The sequence below is a fragment of the Lingula anatina genome, chromosome 2, assembly GCF_051362555.1.
Source record: "Lingula anatina isolate TDL-2025a chromosome 2, LinAna3.0, whole genome shotgun sequence".
Taxonomy (NCBI): domain Eukaryota; kingdom Metazoa; phylum Brachiopoda; class Lingulata; order Lingulida; family Lingulidae; genus Lingula; species Lingula anatina.
In genome coordinates, this window is record NC_141768.1 from 41,852,378 (window position 1) to 41,875,503 (window position 23,126).

General features: G+C 37.6%; 1 protein-coding gene across 8 annotated transcripts in view; it reads right to left on the minus strand.

Annotated features, from left to right (window-relative positions):
• LOC106156405 (uncharacterized) overlaps positions 1–23,126 on the minus strand; it is a 35,717-nt gene that overhangs the window by 8,787 nt on the left and 3,804 nt on the right. For 3 of the 8 annotated variants that reach the window (XM_013531649.2, XM_013531650.2, XM_013531648.2), the window contains exons 2-6: positions 7,956–8,105; positions 4,345–4,536; positions 3,419–3,676; positions 1,116–1,271; positions 360–536 (exon numbers count right to left, since the gene is read on the minus strand). In XM_013531649.2, the coding sequence (XP_013387103.1) occupies positions 360–536; positions 1,116–1,271; positions 3,419–3,676; positions 4,345–4,536; positions 7,956–8,105 (933 nt within the window). Of the gene's footprint in view, positions 1–359; positions 537–1,115; positions 1,272–3,418; positions 3,677–4,344; positions 4,537–7,955; positions 8,106–8,723; positions 10,620–23,126 lie in introns of those variants that run through there. The other 5 variants (XM_087005387.1, XM_087005386.1, XM_087005382.1 and 2 more) reach the window with 4 other exon arrangements.

Here is a 23,126-nt window from a genome sequence, read left to right on the forward strand (position 1 = left end):
TATCTCATGGGATGAGATAATTGCATATAAACACAACTTCATTTTGCAATTTGGAACTATAAACTATACGCTTTTGTGGCACCCTTCATATTCGCATCAATACATACCTCCTGACTCTTTCATAAGCTCCTTCCAACCCTTTATGATCCTTGTCGCATTTTATCTATTTCACCATTGAGGCAAAAGGCAAGACAATAGTTCTTGCACTTTATAGGTAATTATCTATAGATTTAACTCAAATACTTGGACCTTACTTTACGATACTTTTTACACGCGCTGTTTAAACACTGACTGTCGAATAAATGGTAATTTTGAAGTAGGTTTTATTCACTGGACACACCAATAAATTCCATACTTACAAATGCATAAATGTGAAAGCAAATCCCGGCATTGAATCCAATATAGATGACGGCTAAGGCGGTGAGAAACACCAGTTCTGCAACTTTCGCATCATGTTTGCTGTCGATCTTAGCGACTATGGAATGCCACGCGCAGACGATGGCCAGCTGGCACATAGAACCCAGGAGATATTTGTCCTAAGATTAACCAAATGGATGTAAGCTACTGGACATATGTCCAAATATGGAGATATTTGTCCTAAGATAAACAAAATAAGGACAAAATAGTAGATATGTGTCCAAATATGGGGATATTTGTCCCAGGGCTAACCAATCAGGATAAAGAAGAAGCCATATGTCCAAATAAGGAGACATTTGTCCATGATAACTAAATAAGGATAAACTAGTCGATATGTCCAAATATTGAGTGAAATAAGTTAGTACATGATAACAATATTTAGCAAAGAAAGGTAAAAGAAACAGGGAGATATCAAAATGATAATAATATACAGATGGATAAAAAATAATATATTGTTTACGTATATATATATGCACTGAATATAACTGGAGTAAAGATGAAACACTTCAGCAAAAAATGAATTAAAACAAAGAGGTATCAAACTTAAATTTGCACATACTGCATACTTGACAAAGGGACAACTAAAATACATAATCATAACTCTTGAGAAATGTTTATCTTCATTGTTTAAAGACAATAAATGCACTACAGATTAATATCTAAATATACTCAACTGCCACAGTGCTTATGCTACTTACTAAGTATGTTAGGTAGGACACACGTGGTAAACTTTGGTTGATGACAAACTTGAAAGCGACCGCCGTTAACACCAAGGTAAATGACAGCTGTAGACGGTTCTGTGGTAGATTATACTCCACTGAGAAGGTAGCAAACGACAAACTGCAGAACAGGAACTGAAACAGAAAATCAGGAAGTGACGTAAGATAATTATGGGGAAAAGCTATGGATTTTATAACAGCGTGAAAATGGCTCATTGCCTGCCTGTCTGGCCGTCCGCCTCGTATTTGTTTGCAGTTTCCCCTTTGGTTATGAAAACATTTTTTTATCCCTGTTAAGTTTTATCTCGCCCAATATCGCACCGCTGTGACTTTCTTTGACCTCTGATAGAACAGGTGTGCAGTTTATTCATCTCCAGATCCCCTCGTTTAATACAAAGCGTCATAAATCAAATAACCGCTCATGATTAATACAACCAAGAGCGCAATATCCTCTCAGAGTGATTCACATAAAGAAAGTCTACGAGACGTTTGTCTAAAACAACTTTGTAAAACAACACGCAGATGCCACAGGTGTTAATATGGAAGACCAAATATGCCAGCAATAGTTATGAGTCCACGTATATTCATATTGCTGTGCCATACAATATCTATATCTACCGTACCTGGATGATAGGTGTTTAGTCTGTAAACCGCAAAATACCACTGAAGGTGCCATTTTTCCCATTAATGTTTTACTAGGTGTATTTGTTCTCTGTTTATTATCCTCACAGGTAAACATAAACAAAACCTTTTTGCACGGGTTAGGGTAGGTCAAAATTCAAAACAAGTCCGCAGCTGGGTAGCACTTTTGGCTTCTGTATAGTTCCTCTGCAAAAAGTGAATTAATTAAGTTTCCCTCCCCCAACAATTATCAAACTTGCTGTATCCAACAATTCAATGAATAAGCATTTGGAAATCAATCAAAAATAGCAATTCTCTCTTAGCGGTGTTAGTTCTAGCAACAGTTATATATTAAGATGCATCTTTTTTATTCCGTCAGGTTTCTATACCGAGTATGCGTGCAAATACGCCGACAACGTCAAAGTACATCAGCCCGCTGCAGTATTTGAAGGTACTGCTTTCAGGTTATGGAGTCTGTTTAGTTTTAACCATGGTACACTAACAGCGATTTGATATTTCACTCAGCTATTAAAATGCCATACTTCTGAACTTATCACTTCAATCATAAAGTGGTGTCTTCTATATGTGACAGGGTTGGCAGTTCATTTATTGTAACCCCGTTTCCTTTTATTTTGTGCAGTAGGTGACATTCGTCCCATATACCAACCCCGATACTTCCGGTTTACCCTAACCTGTACTTATCAGATAAGGACCTAGACCTCCATCCCTAGGGCTTTCATTCCTGTCGCACAGGGTTTGTTCGTAATTCCGACCCATGTTTATAAAGTCAGCACTGAGATCGAAACAGGATTTAGCCCAAGAAAAGAGTGAATCCCCTAACTGCTATGATTAACTCATAGTACCATGTAATATTGAAACATTCGCCACGTAAACAGACTTCTAAAAAGTAATGTTTTGGAATTTCATTGACTGTTGGTTTCTTCTCATTACCAATAAGGCAATATATTAAAGATGTTCGTTGCCGGAGTTTCTGGCACCAAATGGTCGGTTCAGAGAGAGGCAGATTGTTTCATACCACAGAAAATACGGCTGATATTTGTGCCCTCTCCCTCTTAGGGTATCCCTTCCTCCATTGTAGAAAGTGTGACGAATTGACTTACATATACAGTAAATGTCCATTGATGAAAAGTGCAAACATACACATACATGTAGAGCATAAATCGTATAGTGCCGTTCTCCTTGTGAAATCCTATCTACTTCCGTTTTGGTCTTGCAGCGAGGTGAGTTGTTTAAAACTGTTATAGACAGAGTAATCGATTTTAATTTATCTCTGGCGTGCAGATCAAGCATTTTTTAAAAGTAAAACAAGATTTTTATTGACCCATTCGGGTCGCCTTTCATAGATATTTAAAACTTTGCTTAAGCAAATTACTGATGAATTGCACAATAACAGACTAGAAGTGCATTATTCCGGCAGCAGGTGCATTTAGACTCTACGCTATAATAGTGATATGTCTTTGACATGTGCTTCCAATGCGCACCTGTCTATTAACGATAATCAATGTTTTAAATATGTAAGTAATAAGTCATGTTCTCCAGCCTTTTCATGTAAAATACAAATAAAATGTATGAATGGCAAATACGTAATATAACAAAATTAATGGTCAGAATAAAGGTAAACCGTCCGTAACTGTACTCACCGTAACAAGAAATATATTCCAAACGAAAAACCAAGGTCGCCTTGCTGCCCGGCATTTAACTGATAACAACACTCTTTTTACCGATGGGTCCCCATGCGGTTCGGCTAAAAATTTGCTTTCAGACTCTAAATGTTTGTATAAACTCCACTCCTGTTCGTCAATGAACGATTGTTTATAGACACGGTGGAGCTCCATACGGTCCTCAATGAGGTTGAGCTCCGAGGCCGGTCTCTCTGAAGTCACCGTCACGGTCAGATCCTGAAAGTTTACCAAAGTAGGTACTTAATACGAGGTATATCTAACTATGATTAAGTACCAAAGTAGGTACTTGGTTTGAAGTGTATCTAGCCACTACCTTCTGAAGGATTTGTAGTATGTTGATATCAATGTGGGCTTTAACTGAAGTTTACATGTATTTGCATTTAGGTTATTTATTTCTGAAAAGACAAAAGCATATCATTAACCGCATACAAAGCGGGTAAGACCTTTACTAGAGTTTTGTGGACATGTTGGCAATTTTTCATCCATATCCACCCCCCTTTCCATACCATATCCAAAATATTTTACAAAGCTTTCATCTAAAAACCAATGTTTGGATCTATCTTCTTTGTATTTTCATAACTTCTGCTGACAAATATGTCATTTTACAAGGTCATAAATAAAATAAAAACGACTTGTTTGAAGTTACTTTGAACTCATATACAGCTGTTCAGTAAATCTAGCACCAAATGAGCTCAACGTGGAAGTCAAAGTGAAACTAGTACCCCTCTAGCGCCGTATGATTGATTACTATTCACTAGTTAAGTACTTAATAAGCCTCATGTGTCATTCTATATCAAACATACCTTCAGATACAAAAAAAATACATGTTGACGCATGCAAGGCAATTGTCTTTAAGGTCTTATCACGCCAGCGGCGTCACTTACCTGAACATCAAAGGGGAAATCGTTCAATTCTAAATTTTCTACGAATGTCCCCTTGAGCCTTTGATTTTCGCAGATGAAGGCGTCCCCTTCAGAAGAGAACGCTAGAGTGCGCCACCGAACCTCCTTGGGGTCACCAACAGTGTTTTCTACGAACAGTTTCGGGTTCCAGTATTTTTCAAAGTCGATTTCATCCTATATTCAAGAAACAAAATGACACAATTAACTAGAATTTCTTAGAAATGGTCTCGCATAGGACGATTCCGTGAATTTATTTGATTGAAAGTGCCCTGATAGGAATAATATATAAAAAACCCGAAACAATCCTTCATGTAATCCACTGAAAGCCATTCTAGTGGGTGCTTAATTATTGGAACTTTTACCTTATGACCGCTGCATAAAATAAGTCTCTCAATTACAGTTTTTTAAGACACAACGTTTGACAACAACCCCTTGAATAATCACTCAATTATTCTGGACAGATAGACAAAAAACAAATGATGTATTTCTGAAAAAAAGAAAGGGTTAATGAGCTATATTTATGTGCTAACCTGTACCGTTCAGGAATAATCCCCCAAAAAAGAGTAAAATATCTCATAAAATGCATCCTATTAAAGTGGCACAAGGTTTATGTATTATACCATATTTCCGCTCTGGCACGGGATCATGGTGCGTTAATTGGCGACGATCTCTCGGGAATCCATCAATTTTCACGGGTCGACGTCGTCTAGGCAAAAATGGGTATGGGGAGCATAAGAGGTGACTTCAATTTAGTATTGCCGATACCACGTTAATTTCCTAAAAGGCCTCGTTTCATATCGTAATGCAATGTCTTGAACACGGCGCCTTTGCGCTGCCTACATTTTCGATTAACATGAAAACTGTTAAGTGGCGCCCTATTACATAAAACGAAAATCCCACTTTACATTAGGACTTCAAACAATCATGCTGTAAATGCAACTGGCATCTCTTTATTTATTTCTCGACTCTACCCTTTGTCATAACTTAAGTGGTATATTGTAATATCCACCAAACAACCGCCTATATGCAACACTTTTGCAGAGGGAGGTATAATTACCAGAGGGAAAATTTTCTTGGAAATACGGAGCTATTTCTCAATCAAATGTTACTCAACAGATTACCTACATACATCGTCAAATGTTTCTCAAACTAACTCTGATATTTCACTGCATTTTCAACAAATGGGCATAGGCATAATTGACCAAAGCCAGCTTATAATGAGATCATTTCATTGTTGTACTTTCTTCTGTGCTTTTAGTGTTGCTATCTAATATTACGACCATTTCCCAGTTTTCGTCAACGCTGTAACATAAATAACCATCGTAATGTCTTTTATCTGTTCAATTATTATAAACAATCAAGCCTATATTTTGATTACTGTGTCGTAAACTGACAGGGAAAATTGACCAAAAGAATTAACAGAGGGAAAAGGGTAATACAGAAAGAATAAATGCGGCTGAATGGCTATTACATGGCATATCTTCAGCTTTTCAAATCGTACGCATTTCTACTTTGCTTTCTTTATTCCGTGCAGTTAGTATTACTTAATGCATTGTCCAACAGTCACAAACAAAATTATTCTCTTGGGCGATATTGTCACATAAATTACACTATAAATCATGATGTCAGTCGAAGTCAGATCTGTCTTCTGGATAACACATGTAGGTGCTTTAATTCGTATATGTTATATCAATAAGCTGTATACCCAGTATAGATCATACATATAAACGTATTTTAAGTCTATGTTGCAACCCAGTGGCAATGATGGATAGTAGAGTGATGGCAAAGAAAAGGGGAACGTGCTGCTTTTTGCAATATTACTGAAAATGATAGGAATTTGTTATCGTTTACTTGGACAGTTAAAACTTTGTCCGTCCAAGTCGTGTCCAATAATACTTTCAGCGGTAGGATTCGTGATGTATATTTTGACTGCATTTAATTTAACGCCGTTTTCGCTAAGGTTATAAGACGATTCCTAGTAAACTGAATGTTGTACAGTTAGGTAAAAAACCGGCGTTCAACCATAAAGTTTCGTGGCAACAGAAAGGTTAGGTGAGTACACAGATAAAGTGAAACGGAATGTAATTTTTTTCATATCCAAAGGTCACACGAAGTGGCGCATGAGACTAAGCGTGCGTGTTACTTCAGGCCTGATAACACTCGCTATATATATCTGATTTCTAAAACAGAAACCACATGCCATCCATTCTCAGTAAAACCAAGACAAGCCAAACACTTTATGTGGCATAACTACACATATCTTTGATTCAGGGGTTGCAAACATTTGTAAGGCGAACCTCTCGTCTGCGCGAACTGGAAACGAGGCAGATCTGCGAGACGTCTATGAAACACGTTAGTAGTGCTTGTCAGATTATGAACAGACTGGCGCCCTTTGGATATAAATCAATCCCTCAACTATGACAGAAGATTTCGCATAGTCCATTTAGTCCCTTTAAATCGCATGGCAACTGGCCAAAAAAATGGATAAGTATCCTTCGACCGTGGAATTCAAATGCCGAGGTTCCAACCTCACACCCAGACTAACGACTCTCTGTTCTTTAGATAATGTTATTATATACTTCACTGCAGTATTATTTCATAACGTGCAACTTCGTACTATTTCCTAAATTTCATTTCGTTTCTTACTATTTACACCATAATTCATCATTCCATATCCGCTTTGGGGTCCGTGCGCTGTAACTGCATTGCCATCGAGACCATGCAGATCGTAACCTCTTTCATTGGAGCCTTTCTACTTTTGTATTTCATGAAAGCGTTATGTTGTTTTGGATCATTAAGAGTAGCAATGCGCTATCAGTACCTAATCGGAGACCACGCTGCTTTCCAATTTAACGATGCATGCCTTTACCGTATTACCTACGGATGACAGCGTGTCCTTCGGTGCCCTTTGGTATTTTGTTTAACATCCTGTATTAATCAATAAGTATTAAAGAGGAAACAGGTGATTTTAAAATTAGAATTTAATTTAGATTAAGATTATTTTCAGGAGATTTTTTCGCGTTCATTTCCTCTAAGTAGAATACAGAGAAGATCAGCCAAAAGGAAAACCACAAATTTCATTTATGATAGACGTAAGGCTGAAAAGAGTATTAAAAACGTATTTTGGCGACAGGAGAATGTATAAACGTTTCACACATAGGATGTATTCACTAATTTTAAGATGTTCAAAGAACACCGGATTAATAAATTAAAATTAGCCTACTTATTACTGAACTTTAATGAAAAGTTTATTAAAGATAGGGATATTTATATTGTGTAAAATTCACTCCATTAACTAGAAAATCCTTAAAGCACGCGTTTGATACTCGCCCAGGCAGATGCTGTTACATTTACGTATATAGAATAGATGGGTAATTTAGTTGACTTTTAGGTAAAAGTTTATGCTTTTTATCAACTACAAAGCAAAGGAAATTCGCCTTGAAATGAAACTTCAAACTGTGATAAAAAACTATGAAAAATAATGACTATGACATGTAAGGTCACTCTGATCTCTTGGAGATCAATTATTTCAACTGCTGTCATTCGAATTTGAAGGATGTACGAAGCATGTGTCCCTGTGTGTGGCGTCTCACCTCATCAATGAGCTCGTCCTTATTCTTGCCTTTCCGGTCGAGTTCCGGTTCCCGCCATTTTGCTTTGACCAGGACGTCTGCCGAGAATTGTTCTTTAAGGGTGTCTATTTCACCCAACTTCAGGAAGATTACACAAACTTCTACGGTCACCTGTAAAGAAAAAGAGAGGAGTCAGTCAAATGATAGTCTTTTTGTCTCCTTTTTAAAACTTAGTTCATTGTCTGGGGCATGGACCTAATGAGAGATCTCTCATTAGGTCCATGTCTGGGGGAAGCTGAACATTTTGAATGCCACGCAAAGGAAACGGACAAATGTTCAGCAAATGTGACTTCATATTTTTGCGACAAGTGACATGCAATGAATTCTACTCCGATGTGATAAATTAAAAATAAACAATATTTCAATGATACCTAGTATTGTAAAATGACAGAGTATCTCTATATCTAGTATGTTTTATAAATGAAAAAACTACCAATAACAGCGGCAAGGTTCTATGAGCATTTTTGATCGCTTCTAAATATTGCCCACCGAGACAGATATGATAGATTGAAAAAATACACAGAAATAACTCCCGCACGTTACACAGATATGATGTTTTAAACTAATCCACTCATCAGGGCTTCGAATGAACACATTGGCAATCTCCTGATCCATAAAATAAAGTCGAAATTATGAAGCTTCACTCGGTCGATGAATTGCAACCCTGTTTCACCGAGCACAGTGAAAAAACAGGAAAATGACTGAGGTCAACAAAACAGACGCCATCACCTTTGTTGAGAGAACTTTACGTGGACTTGCCCGCCCTTGGGCACTATCTCCCTCCCTGGAAGCCCCTGGGTAGAGACACATCATGCTCCCGCCATTTGTCGTCTGTCCGATTCCGAATTTGGAATTTGTCAGGTACAGGAAGTCTGCCGGGAGAGACTTGTGTCCGTTCACGTCCGGCATCCACTTGGTCGACATGGTCCGTTCTTGGTTCCTTTGACGATGGACTTTTCTGACTCGCTAAATAACAGTGGCTTTTATGACGCTGCGTTCGAAGTCGCACTCCTTTCTACTGGTCCGAAGCGGAGACGAGTTACTAGGCTTCGACTTGTCATACGGTTGACATCAGCGGCCTTCCCGCCGGAGGTGTAAAGAATCGCCTGGTGAAAAGCCCATAGTCCAGAAGTTAGTCAGCTTAAGCTGGGATCTAATTAAACCTGTCACTAATATGATAAGTATTGACTCGAATCGTTCTATCCGATATCTACTTGCGTGGTTAAAAGCTGGTAATTTAGGTAGAATGTCAATTAAAATGAGCCAGTAAAGGCGTTTCACTAGCTAACAGTAACTGAATCATTCAAGTGCTCTGAGAAGACTTACTACCTCTATAACATGCTACTAATCACGTTGGCATATTTAGCAGCCTCCTTCATCGTGCAAAAGTTTCGTTTCAATCAGCAAGTCTAATAATGTTCTATCTACTAATACTCCACTGCCACATCGCGTTTGATAGAGTTGCGTGTACAGGTCGCATAACGTGAGATAACGATACGCCCTCAACACAGTCTGTTGACGGGTTCCTATTAATTCCCCGTTAATTCAGGTTAAAAATAAGCGTGTCGACATCGCCGGGAATCCACAGCCACGGGTTATCACGGAATCCAATAACACTCAAAGGTTCCCCGGAATTAAAGCTACGCTCGACTTTTCGTGTTTAACATGTACCATTTTCGTGCAGCGAACGTAGATCAGGCCCGTTGCAGAAACCTAGTGAGGAAAAGTCCAATGTGTTTTTTTTTTATTTCTGGAAATGTATTCCCGAGCGTTTTCTTATAGTATTTTCCTGGAATGAGCTGGCGTTTGAGCTATGTTTGTCAGTTTGTTACATGCTTGTTACTTAAAGCACTTTGAAAACCCTCCTACATATATCTCATTTAGATTATCATCGGCATCCATCTAATTGATTAATGAGCATAATATGACACTCTTATAGACTGTACTCTTAACGCACGTTTCACAATAAAGTCATCCCAATCACGCGTTGACATGCAATAATCCTCGTTCCATCATAGGACCAGTCCCTTACGAGTCCGTAACCAACTCCCCCGTGGCCAACAACGCTGTTCGCGAATAGAGCCAAATCCATTAAGTCATGTCACAACAACTGACGAGTGAAGAAGTCCGGGTAATAATAATGGAGCCCCAGTCCTACCGAGGCGTATCTGAACTACTGCTGGCTATAGGATAACGATCACTCTTCTGCTTGCAGGATACGAGACGGCAGGAATTGCAGGCACCTTCGTATTGGCCCACACTATGCGTGTGTGCCATATGTATTACTTATTCGGTTACTTGTTTGTACCTTGATGTGTTTTAAATAAATAAACGTTTACCTTGCTCATAGTCAATATCGCACGGTATTCTTATTCATCAACCTATCCCCCACAATTTGAATTTCATTTCATTAAGTAAAGATGTACGCCAACATGTTGCAAAGCGTTCACCACTTGGCACTCTTATGCAAACTGGTATCGCCAATCAATTAAGTTGCTCTGTCAAGAACAGTCAAGAATGAACGACAGAACGTTTTTGGCCTGGTTTCACCTTCTAATCTCTGTGACTTGCACATTACCGACTAAAGCGAGAGGGTTATTTCCCCGAGCTAGCAAACCTAAGCCCAGTAGTCTATCCTGACGCGGTGGGGTGCGTTAAATCTAAAATCAATCGCTCTGAGCGCTGCGCAACAGATCTGCGCTTTGTTGTGGGCTTTTGTTTCGACAAGGCTATTTCCCATAGCTCTCGTGCATTTTATGGTATGTACTTTCCCATTACGCATTTCCATAAGCTCGACTCGGTATAACTGATAACACCCAGTAATGACAATATAAAGGAATTAAAAATTCAAACCCTGTATTTAAAATCGAATTTCCCTTGCTTTCAGCCCAGTTATTGCTCTTCTAGACTTAACATGAACCTAGCAACCGTAATCCTTCTTTGTATCTATTGATGTATTAGATGATTTTTTTGAAAAGCACTGCACGTTTCAGACGGGACAGTTTGTGTTTGCAAAGCCAATTGGTTTCGTTGAACAGGCTGAATGTGCTCTCCATTGGTAGCAGAAGATCTAATCTTAATCTCCGTGGTTGCCTCAAGTTGCAATTAGATTTGATTTTTTGTCTAATAACCACCTCCCCTGTGGAAACAAAGCGCTTCTTGATACACACAGCCGATTTTTCATTTTCACATGATCGGCTGGAAAGGCCTGGGTAATGCAAATCCATACATTGAAAGTAGTTTTGCCCATTAATGACGGGTAATGTTACGACAGTGTGAAATTACTCACAGAACGGGAACTGTTTATGTAGTTTTATCACGCGAGAGGAAAAACATTCTGAATTACAAGAAACACTTTCAAGTCGAGGTTGACGGATAGAAAATTGTCATTAGGCAACGACAAAGGGTTTGGACCAACATATATAAGGTGACTGCCCCAAAAGACAAAAATGTTTGCTTTCAACACCTCTAACGTTAAGCGACCCAATCAATCAAAGGAAAACACAGGGTCACTAAATAAGCCCGGTTCCGTGCAGTTATAAAACTATTGCTAATAGAAGCGCCAAGGTTTGCTTTTTGGAGAATAGCTAAAAACAGAGAAGTGAATCTTATTACATATTCTGTCATATCTAGACGTTTAGTCCTCTATCAAAGACTGCTGGTTTACCAAATGGGAATGGATACCTTTGTGGGAAATCAATAAAAAAGTTCTCATTACCCAATGTGTCAATATTCGGGTATTGTGTCACCTATAGTAATTGGGCAACGAGAAAACAAAACGTAGACCACAATAGACTCTCATACTCCTGTGCCATTGTACCTGCATTGACCATGAAACCTCAAATTACTTTTCTGATCTTACTTGACATCTGTTACGTCATTATGAACTTTTGTCCTTGTATTGGACGAAAGGTATAATACTGTTGCCAAATTGGGCACTTCATGGAAAATTGTGCAATTACATGGAAAAGCGTATGGGTGAAACAAGAGGGAAATAAGTTCATTTAATCTCAGTGTTATCTGACATGTTGTAGTCAATTAAGGATGTTTTCATCCTGTTAAAACTTCAGCGTTAGAGTCATTTAACTCATATCCGCTTTTCACGGTAAGTTGGCGGTGCTCATATTTTCATTTATGATAGTGTGGTCAGTGGTCACAAATCAGAATTTTGTTACGGGAGAGTATCCAACAGCTATCGAGTACAAACTCAATATAATATGTAGGCATAGGATTGGAAAAATGCTGGTGTGGTTGTCTCGTTTTGTTTGTTATTTATTTTTTATGGAGAGAAAGGGAGTGAAGGGTGCCTTCGGGACCAAGGGGCGGGCATTGCCAGTCACGTGTTCGATGTGTCCCAATAATTCCACCACTGTACACGCCTCTGGTTTTGCACCGAGACAAACTTTCCGGGAAAATGTCACTTAGAATTTGTCTTTATTGTCCATTGATGGACGAGTCTGTAAGTCGGTTCTAATATGACAAACACTCATTGTAACACAATAGAGCGTCTTGATTGCGTTTTAAGTCAGGAAACGCGGGACGTGACTGACAATTACCTTCTTACGCAAGTTCCAACAGAGTCAATATTGTTGTTTTTCTGCCTGATTGTCTCTGCCATAAGATGATAGGTCACTTAGGTCAAATACTTCCCTTTGAACATAATTGATTGCCTTTAATGGCTTATTTTGTCAAACAAAATGCAAAACGCCAAGGGGTTTCACAAGATTAGGACATGAAATGAAGTTTAATAACAACGACAAAAATAACATTAGTATGCTTCTGGTTGTTCGAAGCTGATATTTATATCTTGCCAGTGAGATCAGAGTTGAATTTGTGCAGAAACGATTACATTTCAGTATTTCAGTGAGCAATCAATGTTTGGGACATTTTCTTTAATCATATTAAAAGTGAGCGAACACCGAATCTCGCGTTAGCTTTAAAAAGGAACTTACATGCGTTTGCACGCCGTGGTAAAGCGAAACTTTTGGATTTCACACATCATGCCTATCCTGTCTTTTGCTGACTATATACACGTGCAATTAGTAATCACTATTCAACCTGTTTTATGTATAACAACCCCCTCCTTTCTCTCTCTCTCTCTCTCTCTCTCCCCCCCCCCCCCGAGTTTCATATAGCTTATCCACAACTTTTCAACAGTATAATTTTTACAAATGAAACACTTCTAGTGTCATTGTTCTAACTACTAGCAATGACCCACGTTTTACAGCCTACAGTGTGTGTGTGTGTGTGTGTGTGTGTGAGAGAGAGAGAGAGAGAGAGATGGGACCCTTGCTGCATATGCAATTCAAAGGTGTTAGGCGTATTCCAGCAAATATTAAGCCTTTTATTAAGATCGCCTATTAAGCAGCTTCGGTGAAGCTGAAAATGCTCTCAGAGGATGAAAGTAATACCCTCGCTTGTTTTCTACTAACTTATAATTTGGTTTTCTTGATTCCCAGTTGACCACATTTGGCTCGAATTGCATGAATCCGGTTATCCAATTTCCACCTCCAGATGGCGCTGACTGTACCAAGTATTCCACAGTGTTACATACGCACGATTCTACCATTTCTGGTAATTTAAATTGAATAGCCGGTACATATGCACTAGCCAACTAGCCAAGTTGCTATGTATAGATTCGATTTTACAGTAAACATACCCCAAACGTCTGCAAAAACATGCCGCTTCACACAAATTTACAGCTTTAAAAATTAACGTTGTCAGCCATGACGCAGATTGATTATCAGTATAAAAATAGACTATTTATTGGAAAAATCTTATTTCAAATAAATAAATAGGTGGATAGAGTAAAAACTCATTACATTTAGTCATTTGATATATTCCAAATTTGCCGATTCGCTTGACTTAATGTCAGAATTGTATCACAAATGTGATAGAGGATATTCGTAACGGCGGTTAGACATACCCATGAGAAAGTCATCTGCTACAATGTATTAGTGCTTTACATAGTATCAAACATTCGATGTGCATTATTTATCCTAATGAAACATCTAAAGTGTTCTTGTTTATACAAGCTCTGCAGCCTTACTTATTTTCAACATAAACTTCACAGGTGTCTATTATCATATAAACAATACGGCCTCGAGTAAAAATAACGGTTAAAAATGAACTGATTACTCGTAAATAAGACAGGTTGGCAGGACTGTTGGTTTACATTCGGAACACGTTCAGTGGACACTGACGTTGGTTTACGCTGTGTTACCAGATTGAATGGCACCTTATCCTTCACCAAATAGATCGACATCCTTCTATTGATCAACTCATAAGGATTAAATGATCATCATACAGTGCTTTGACATACCCGTTTTTATTTAATGGTTTATTTAGAGTATGCGGGCCATGTTCCGCATTGCTTTACATGGTATTGCAAAGATGGTATTTACATTCTCCAATGAAATGAAATGCCTTAGTTTGTATAATATAAAATGCAATGCTGTTTCACCCAGAATGAAGTAATAAGCTCTGTATTGATCCATACAGATCAAACACGAACATGAGTCGTGATTTGTGTTTATTTGGAACAGAAGACCGATCACTTTCGTGTGAAAATTGTGTTGGATAATAATGTAGAGTGAATTCCTTATTATTTTCAATCCCGACCTTGGCAATAGCAAATATAGTATACGTAAAAATAAATGGGCCTGGTATGTGCCAATATTATAATAACTACGTTACTTAATCAAAGTAATACAGCATGTATTGTGAAGATTGCGTCATTGGCAAATCCATGGTAACTATCACGGCTGGGGATGGGAACATTCTCCTTGTTTTACTGGAAATGTTCTTAATCAGGTACGTGCATTTACGACTTATAAATTGCCGGTTGTACTCAGAATTCCGGATGCCTCTCTTCCTCTATCACTGCCTACATCAGTGTCTATAGAACCTATACATATACCCTGGACTATGGCACTCTTCATAGTGCCTATATGTTTTCCTATATGCCCCTATTTACTTCCGGTCAAAGGCGAGGCTTGCTTCTGTAAAAAATCTGATCGGTATCATAAAATATTAAGCAAGACAACCGGCATGAAAGAGGGATGAACAGATATACATGTGATATCCACGCGTAATAGTTCACTTACCAAGACCAGAAGAAAACAGGTGCAACTATTTTTTTATCGAAAGTCTATTAGCATTGTTCCACATTTGCACACATATCCTATTACTGAACATGTGTTTATTTCTTTAAAGGTGCCGTAAACGTGCATGATGGAGAGAGCTCTATGTGGCACGAGCAGGGCTATTGCTGATTGTTTAAACAACATGGTGTTATGATTTCAATCCATGGTATTTTGAGTGTACTGAACATAAAATACAATAAAACATATGAGGAACAAAAAAAAATAAATAAATAAAAAGAGAGAGAGAGGGAGAGAGAGAGTACTCTTGTCTTTAAAATGATGCCCGTGAAACCTTTTTAGTGGCACCGTTGCATATTAGGACTCCTGAATGATCCTGATCTGCACACTAATGATATACATATACTAGGGCTATTGAGACAGAAGCAAATGGTCATAGCGTGTCGTTACTGCTGCTGCTGCTGCAATTTCGGCTAAGAGCGAAGGATGATGATATGATATCAGACCTACTTATTCGACACAATTTGTATGCATTAGACTATTTAATTGTATTGATCCGCTTATTTATAATACCCAACTAATCTATTTAAGTGTAATCGGAACTAAATTGCGTTATCTAATTATTACTTTTACATTAGAGTTGATATTATTTTACACAGCGGGTGAAAATTTTGTAGATTATCTATCATTGTGCGCATTGCACTGTTCGATTCTCTATTCATGTGTACTTTTCATTATCTAATGAAATTCATATCCGTTTATGCCATTAGCAAAGGCAGCACGATGTGTTAGATAGGTTGTATTCGAAAGCCCCTAAGTAGAGGATCAGATCTATTGAATGCGCCATTACTCTCTAAATTGCACCGACGTCGTATTTGCTTAGCAGTTAGTATCGTCACTTCGAAAGTGGTTCGAATATTGACATTTTGCTGCTCGGATAACGAAAGTGATATGGTAATAGCTCGATTTGGTGAAGGGGACTCGAATGCACTTATTTTAATCACACTTTCGGAGAGATATAGTCTTTCCAATCCCACCTCTCTAAAACATATACATGTAGTAACCACTGTTAAAAGCATAGGTAGATATGACATAACGTTATTATGTAATACTGTATATCAGATGATGACAAATACAAACAAAGAGATAATAAAAAAGTAAGACCTAAAATAAAAATGGAAGATACCCGAAAAAAAACTTCATCTTGTCTCTAAAATGATATTGATTGTTGTATGAAGACGTGGAGGTTATAAAAGCAATTAAATGCAATTTAGTTCGGGTTACATATGGATACTTTAGCCATGCATTATATTACCAAGTGAGCAAACACAGATACATATTGATGGAGAGAGCAGTGTTGAGAAAAGCTAAGCACACAGGCGCTGAAATGCTCTATTCGTTTTGCATCTGGTTGCGTAACTAATCAATTGAACTACAAACACAGAACGTTTTATAACGTTACCATGACGTTTTTTTTTGGGGGGGGGGGGGGGGGTTATTGATTTATTTATAAACCCTCAAGTTTCACCTTGTTAAAGTCTGCAAGCTCTGCATACTTAATTGCTTAATTGTACTCAAGTGTTTGGGTACGAAATAATCGTTTCATGTTTAGAGTTAAACCCCGATCACGAAAGAACGAAATTTCCCGAGAAATTAAGAAAATGACATACTAGGCCCAATATAATTATTCTTAATGAAATGCTGGGCACGTCACTTCAGGATTAGTAAAAAAGTGATAAGGATCACTCCAGAGGTCCTTCTTGATGCCAAATCGAACAATTCCACTTTTTTCTACTGGCTTTATAGAAGGAGACTCCGTGAAAAATTGATATGATGCATACATAACCCTGATTCATTCACCACATTATTGTCTAAAATGCCATTCCTGATATCTAAGTACAAAGTCATCACGTCACTATCGTGGGAAGGGTACAAGCACTTTTATTGCTTCTTATTCCACACTCTGACAACACAAAATGGAACATTGGATAAGATTTATAAGCGTGATATTTATGCAAAAAAAAAAAAAAATGCGGTGAATATTGCGTAACCAGTTTTCCCCTACTGTTACTGTGTTTCTGGAGAATAAAAAACTCCACCGACGCCGATATAATAGATGGAGGCAATGGAACTATTAATACTGACAACTGCCATTGGTCTACTGCTGCTAATGTCCATAATCTATGTTGCCGACGGAATACCACAAGAATAGGCGGGGGAGGCTTGGGTGGAAGATTGGGCTTTTTCAATATGAACTTCATGCGCATATGAGTTTTATATCTGAAATCCATCGTCTGATATCTGGGCACTTCTTCCTGTTCTTCTGGACACATGGTATTGCTTTTCATTCCGGATGTTGAAATGTCTATCCAAATACATAATGATAGTTTATTTGTGTTTTCATTTTTCTTTCTGTCTATCTATCCATTCATTCTTTTATTCACCCATCTGTCCATCCTTGTTTCCATCTATATATTTATCTATTTAATACATTCCTTTATCTATTTGTTTTCTTGTCCAATATTACTTTTGCCTTCATTTAGAAAAAGGATTACAGATAAAGTACATCACATTTGTAGTTATTCGGTCACTGTGTGAGTATTATTTCTGTATTCGCTGCTTCGATTGAGGAACTCTGCAGCCATATCAAGTTAAAAGCAATTATAATTATGCAACAAATACAATTGTTCCTCTGAAAAAACTGCACTCGAGCAATGAATAAAAAAACACTATGGTCCTGTATTGGAACTACATGTAAGAAAAGATTATTTGACGAGAAAAAAAGCCACACGTAATTCAATTATATTTTGCCTTAGTTTGCATGTAAATACATTTAACTTATTGGACGGTGAAAGGCACGCGCGTGTGATACCGTCGTATCTGCGCATATTGTAACTATACGACGGGTGCCCCATTCGTTTGAAGTAATGTAATTACAACTTAGATAAACACCACTCTTTGTACAAGCTATACGTGCTTTTAAGAGACAAACAAAATAACTGGTTTATCCAGATAGTGGTGGAGAGAGTGGGTGGTGTGAACAAATTCAAGATGGAAATTGTCCGTTTTATGGTTCAGAGTAATTTAAATTGATTTAATCCGCTAATGTAGATACTGTGAACTCTGATTAGGAACGCATTCTTTAAAGTACATGTATCTTATCTGGAATTTTCCAGCCAAATCGAATTTACCTCGAAAATTTTTTTTTCTTAACAAATAACTTAGTTCTGAATTACTGGTCAGTCACTCAGACAGACTGCCACATGCAAATTATATTTTCCTGTAAATTTCATAAAGAAATAGCGACATCAGGTACTTTTATTTAAGGCCTTTTACCATTTATCAGGTCCGACGTGGGGGAAGATAAGCAGCTTAAAATGAAATGTAGACATAGAGAATAAGACTTTGGGATATTTCAAACCCGGATAATACATGTATGCCTTTAATTTTCACAACCAATGCCACGGGTATTTGATGGAACTGGGCAAATGGTAGCGCACGCACACACTCACAAACACCCACACCCATACAAACAGAGAGAGAGAAGGCACGTGTATCATATCTCCTAACAAATGAACCTCCACATTCTGGACAAGGGCATGCTATTTAAAAAAATGCATGTACACGTGAATGGAAACTTTAACACAGCCATCTAACACATAAACACCCCTTACACTGTCAACCTTTCACACCAAGAAAATTACTATGACCCAACATCATAATAAATCAACCGGGAAAATCGCGGTGAAAAGTGAAAATATGAAAAATATCAAATGTGAGTGGTACTCATTAATGGTTGAAAATATAATCATATTAAATTATAAAAATGGGATACGTGGGCAATAAAATATTTAAACGTCTATCGAGCCTATAAATCATCTAGGAATTGTTTACAGCAATTGTGTAACAACACCCAGTGTTAATTTCTATGTCTGCGCGCTTGTCTTCTGTATTTATCTGATATTTTATGTTATTAATGCTCTCTAACTCCATTTTCAATTTTTCAATCTACGAATTTTTAATTTATATATCTTTTTATTCACTAACATAAATATGCTGACTGATTTACCTTTTAAGCAGTTATTTATCCATACATATAATTCTATATTTATTATTAATTTGTCCATCTTTTTTTACTAAATTAGTTATTCACTCATTTATTAATTCATATTTCTACTAATTTAAGTATTAACTAATTTAACTATTAACTAATTTAACTATTAACTAATTTCCAATTCAGTAATTAATTCATTATCTTATCAAGTATTTTCAACTTGTTGTCTGGATATTTTTTATTTATTCAGTTATGCAATTTTCTATCTATCTACCTATCTATTCATTCTTCTTTCTATTTTAGTTCATTAATTTATTTATTTAAAAATATTTTACTATATCACTAAGAACATATATTTCGACTATAGCGAATGGTATAATTATAGAGGTCCACTTTATTCATTTCTCGCGGCAAATGGGAGTTAAGATATTCGACATACAGAGCATAAACATAGTCAATATATTTGTGCCATTTCAAGTGTCCCCTAGAGGATGCAGATAAAAGGGCAAATCAGCTGCTGTGATAGTTTAAATCTTGATTTGATATTGATACTTAATAGCTCGAAGTAAGAGTTACATGTAGTGATATTTCATCAGGCTTTTATTGCAATCGCGTAATGATTATAAACCCTCTCTCTCCCACCCTCCCTCCGTGTGTGTGTGTGTGTGTGTGTGTGTGTGTGTGTGTGTGCGCGCGTGTGTGTGCAGCCTCTACCCAATGTGCATTACTATTCCGCCTTCCTTTCAAATATCCACTTTAAACTCTACTGTAAACACTCACAGGGACTACAAGTGCGAGTTCATGTGGTGACATCATAACGTTTACTTCCTGGAGATAGACTTGAACTAGCTAGGTCAAGCTAACTCCGATGTGAACGGCCCTTAGGCTAGAGGTTATAAGGTATTCCATGTGTATCTCGGAATCGTTTCACGAAAAATAATCCTTCGCCTGATTCTTTATTTGAGCATGTGCAGTACTTATTATCGCCACGAGTTAATTTGCGAAACTCCACATTTCCAAATAATATTAACATGTTGAATTAAACTTTTGACACCGGAATTCGCAGCGTTATTGTTATCACTGACATTAAAATCAAAGATAAAATCGGAACTTATTCATAAAGTTAATACTCTGTTAGTTTTGAGGTGCGTTATGCATAACACACGCATAAAAATATAACAAAGACTCTATAATGAATGCTGACATTTACAAGTCATGATGCATGTAGTTCTCCCAAGTGCGGTTTACATATTTACAAAGTGATAAATTACTCACTGTTATGAGACCACTGTTGGAAACAGAACATGTAATAGATACCGAATTAATTACCGTACTTGTTTTGTTTTCAAGAAATAAATAAGAATTAGAACACTGAAGTAACAAATACGACTTGTACATTGTAGCCTATATAGACACAAATACATAGACAGGCATGCATGCACGAGAGCAAACACATTATGGGCAAACCCACAAGTGTTACTTGGAGTGCCTTTAACCTTCCTATGGTGTTTTATTAACTTTTTTCAAGGCGATCGAGAATTCCGCCCCAAACATTGCTCAGTCAAGCATACACATTTCCAGCCAGACTTTTTTAATATATGAAACTACCATCTTCTCTGTCAAAAGTTCGCCACGATTTGGCCAAGAAATTAATTTGGTTGAACTAATCGGCAAATCATTAAAACACAAGTGTGAGCTCTGACTAGATTTGCCAGGGGATATGAAGTGGCCTCTTGGTAAAACAAGCCATGCTTTTCAATATAAATAATGACTCTTCCTTAATAGTCGTACACTGGGGAAATGTATTATTTGATTACGATTGCAGTGTTATGCTTTTATGAGGTAAAGAATGAAGTTATACGCCTAATGTCACCAAGGAGGACCAATGTAGAGCATACACAAAGGAACATCATCAGTATAATGAATACTTTGTGCAGTAGAAATATATTGTAAGGTTATCCTTTAATTCTAATTGCACGGCATATCGGAAAGGGGTTACAAGGCCTATTCACAAAAGGGATAACCTGATATAGTCTATAACGAAACTGTCAGCAGTAAGTGACGTCATACGAGACACGAAAGTTAGAGCGCCGAGAATTTCTTCTTTAAAAGCAAAACCAGGCCTTTTAAACGAAAATTGCCGTTTTCTAACACCAGCATTATATTTGGGAACACAAATGCACAAATTAACGACACGAATTTTTATTGTTAAAACAATCCCAACGAAGAATTACTTGCCACAAGCTTGGCGTTTCATTACACAAGCAATTTGGCCAGCTTCCATCCGTCTCTGGCTATATGCTTAGGTCCCCTACGGGTTCTTTTTATACAGCAGCAATTTGGAGTCAAAGCTTGAACACAAAATTAATTAACTGTTGTGCAATGGACTGTAATTCTACTGAACGAGACAGGAAACCATGGAAATATTCGTTGCCGCAGGGCCCGACACTAGCCCTTTTTTTTCTGTCTGTTCTACCCCCAAATCCTTCAAAACCTCGCTTGATTTTACGCTGAGCAGCAAGACTGTGGGCTATCTCGGATCTCGGATGATCCCCATTACTAGACACGAAGCTGCTACGATACCTGCCCCTCTTTCTTTCTCTCATTCTCTCTTGTACATGCACCGTAGTTTTGCTTTCAAGAAAAGAGCATCCTGAATCACGAAAAACAAGCTGCGTATTCAATACGTTTTGATCAGTGTCTTTATTCAGAAAAGTAAATACCACGCAATGAAGTAAATCTGAGCCTGAAATATGGCTTGACTGTAGGTATAAAAGGTAAAAGCACACAAAACACCCAGCTTTTTATTTAGGGTCAGAGAACCTGCCTTGAAGGGGTCTTATTCCATCACTAGAAGGATGATTCTAAATGCTATCATGTGCGGCGAAGCTGCTGTGAATATATCTTTCTGAGCATTTACGTCAAAAATGATTAACTTCAAAGAATTTCCCTTAATAAAAACCGAATGAGAAGAATTGTTCGTATTCGCAAAAAAACACAAAGTTGGACTAAATCTAGCGAAGGAGGATGGCACACATACACATTAACGGATATATCTTTTGCTTAAAATGTTTGAGATATTAAACCCATCAGGTAATACATGTAAAAAGCACGTTTTACACATCTACAGGTAAGGTTACTATAGATCAAATAACTTTTCTACGATTCCATTTCTACCAGAAAAAAAATCCAAACTCATACGCGAAGCTTATATCGCAAAAACCATATTTGAATACCAACGAATTAAATAACACATTATTTATTTATGTATGTATTGCATAAGATGCTCATGCATTATTTACACGTGCTCACATTTGGAAGGTGCGTTATTGACTTGGATATTCAATAAAAGCAATATGTTTAGCCATATGCCTTCATATTTACTTTGCAATTACGCTATGTTTAACACTGCCGAGGAAGTTCATAAAGGAAATGGAAAAAATGATGCATGCAGAAGGCGGGTAAAAAGGACTAAAACATATAAATAATGGAAGTTGGGCCTCTGAATTTGGCTGTGACTTATCACCCGTTATGCACAGTGCACCTGTAGCTCGCAGTGTCCATCGCAATGTTGCTGTCTGTAGGCCCACAGGTCATAAGTACCCTTAATTCCAGAAATAGCTAGCATTTATTTACCTAAGACTAACAAGTCACTTAACAATAGTTGTGTTAGATCGGACAGGTGGGAGGGGGGGGGGGGTTGAGGCAGAACAGATGGATTTGCAAAACACAACTGATCAAGTGAAGATCAATAGTTGGCGTTAAGCCGTGACCGTGGTCGTATTGTGTTGGGTTGGTGTTTTCAATGTAGTAAATTGATGATGCATTTGCGAGAGCTTTTAGAGTTGCATTGTTCCGTAGATATCAAATTACAAGTGCTCTACTGGCAAAAAAAAACTGTTTTAACATACTGTTTCTGTGAAAGGCATGCCGCAGAGAGTCATTGAACTGCACATTAGAAAATCAGTCGACCCT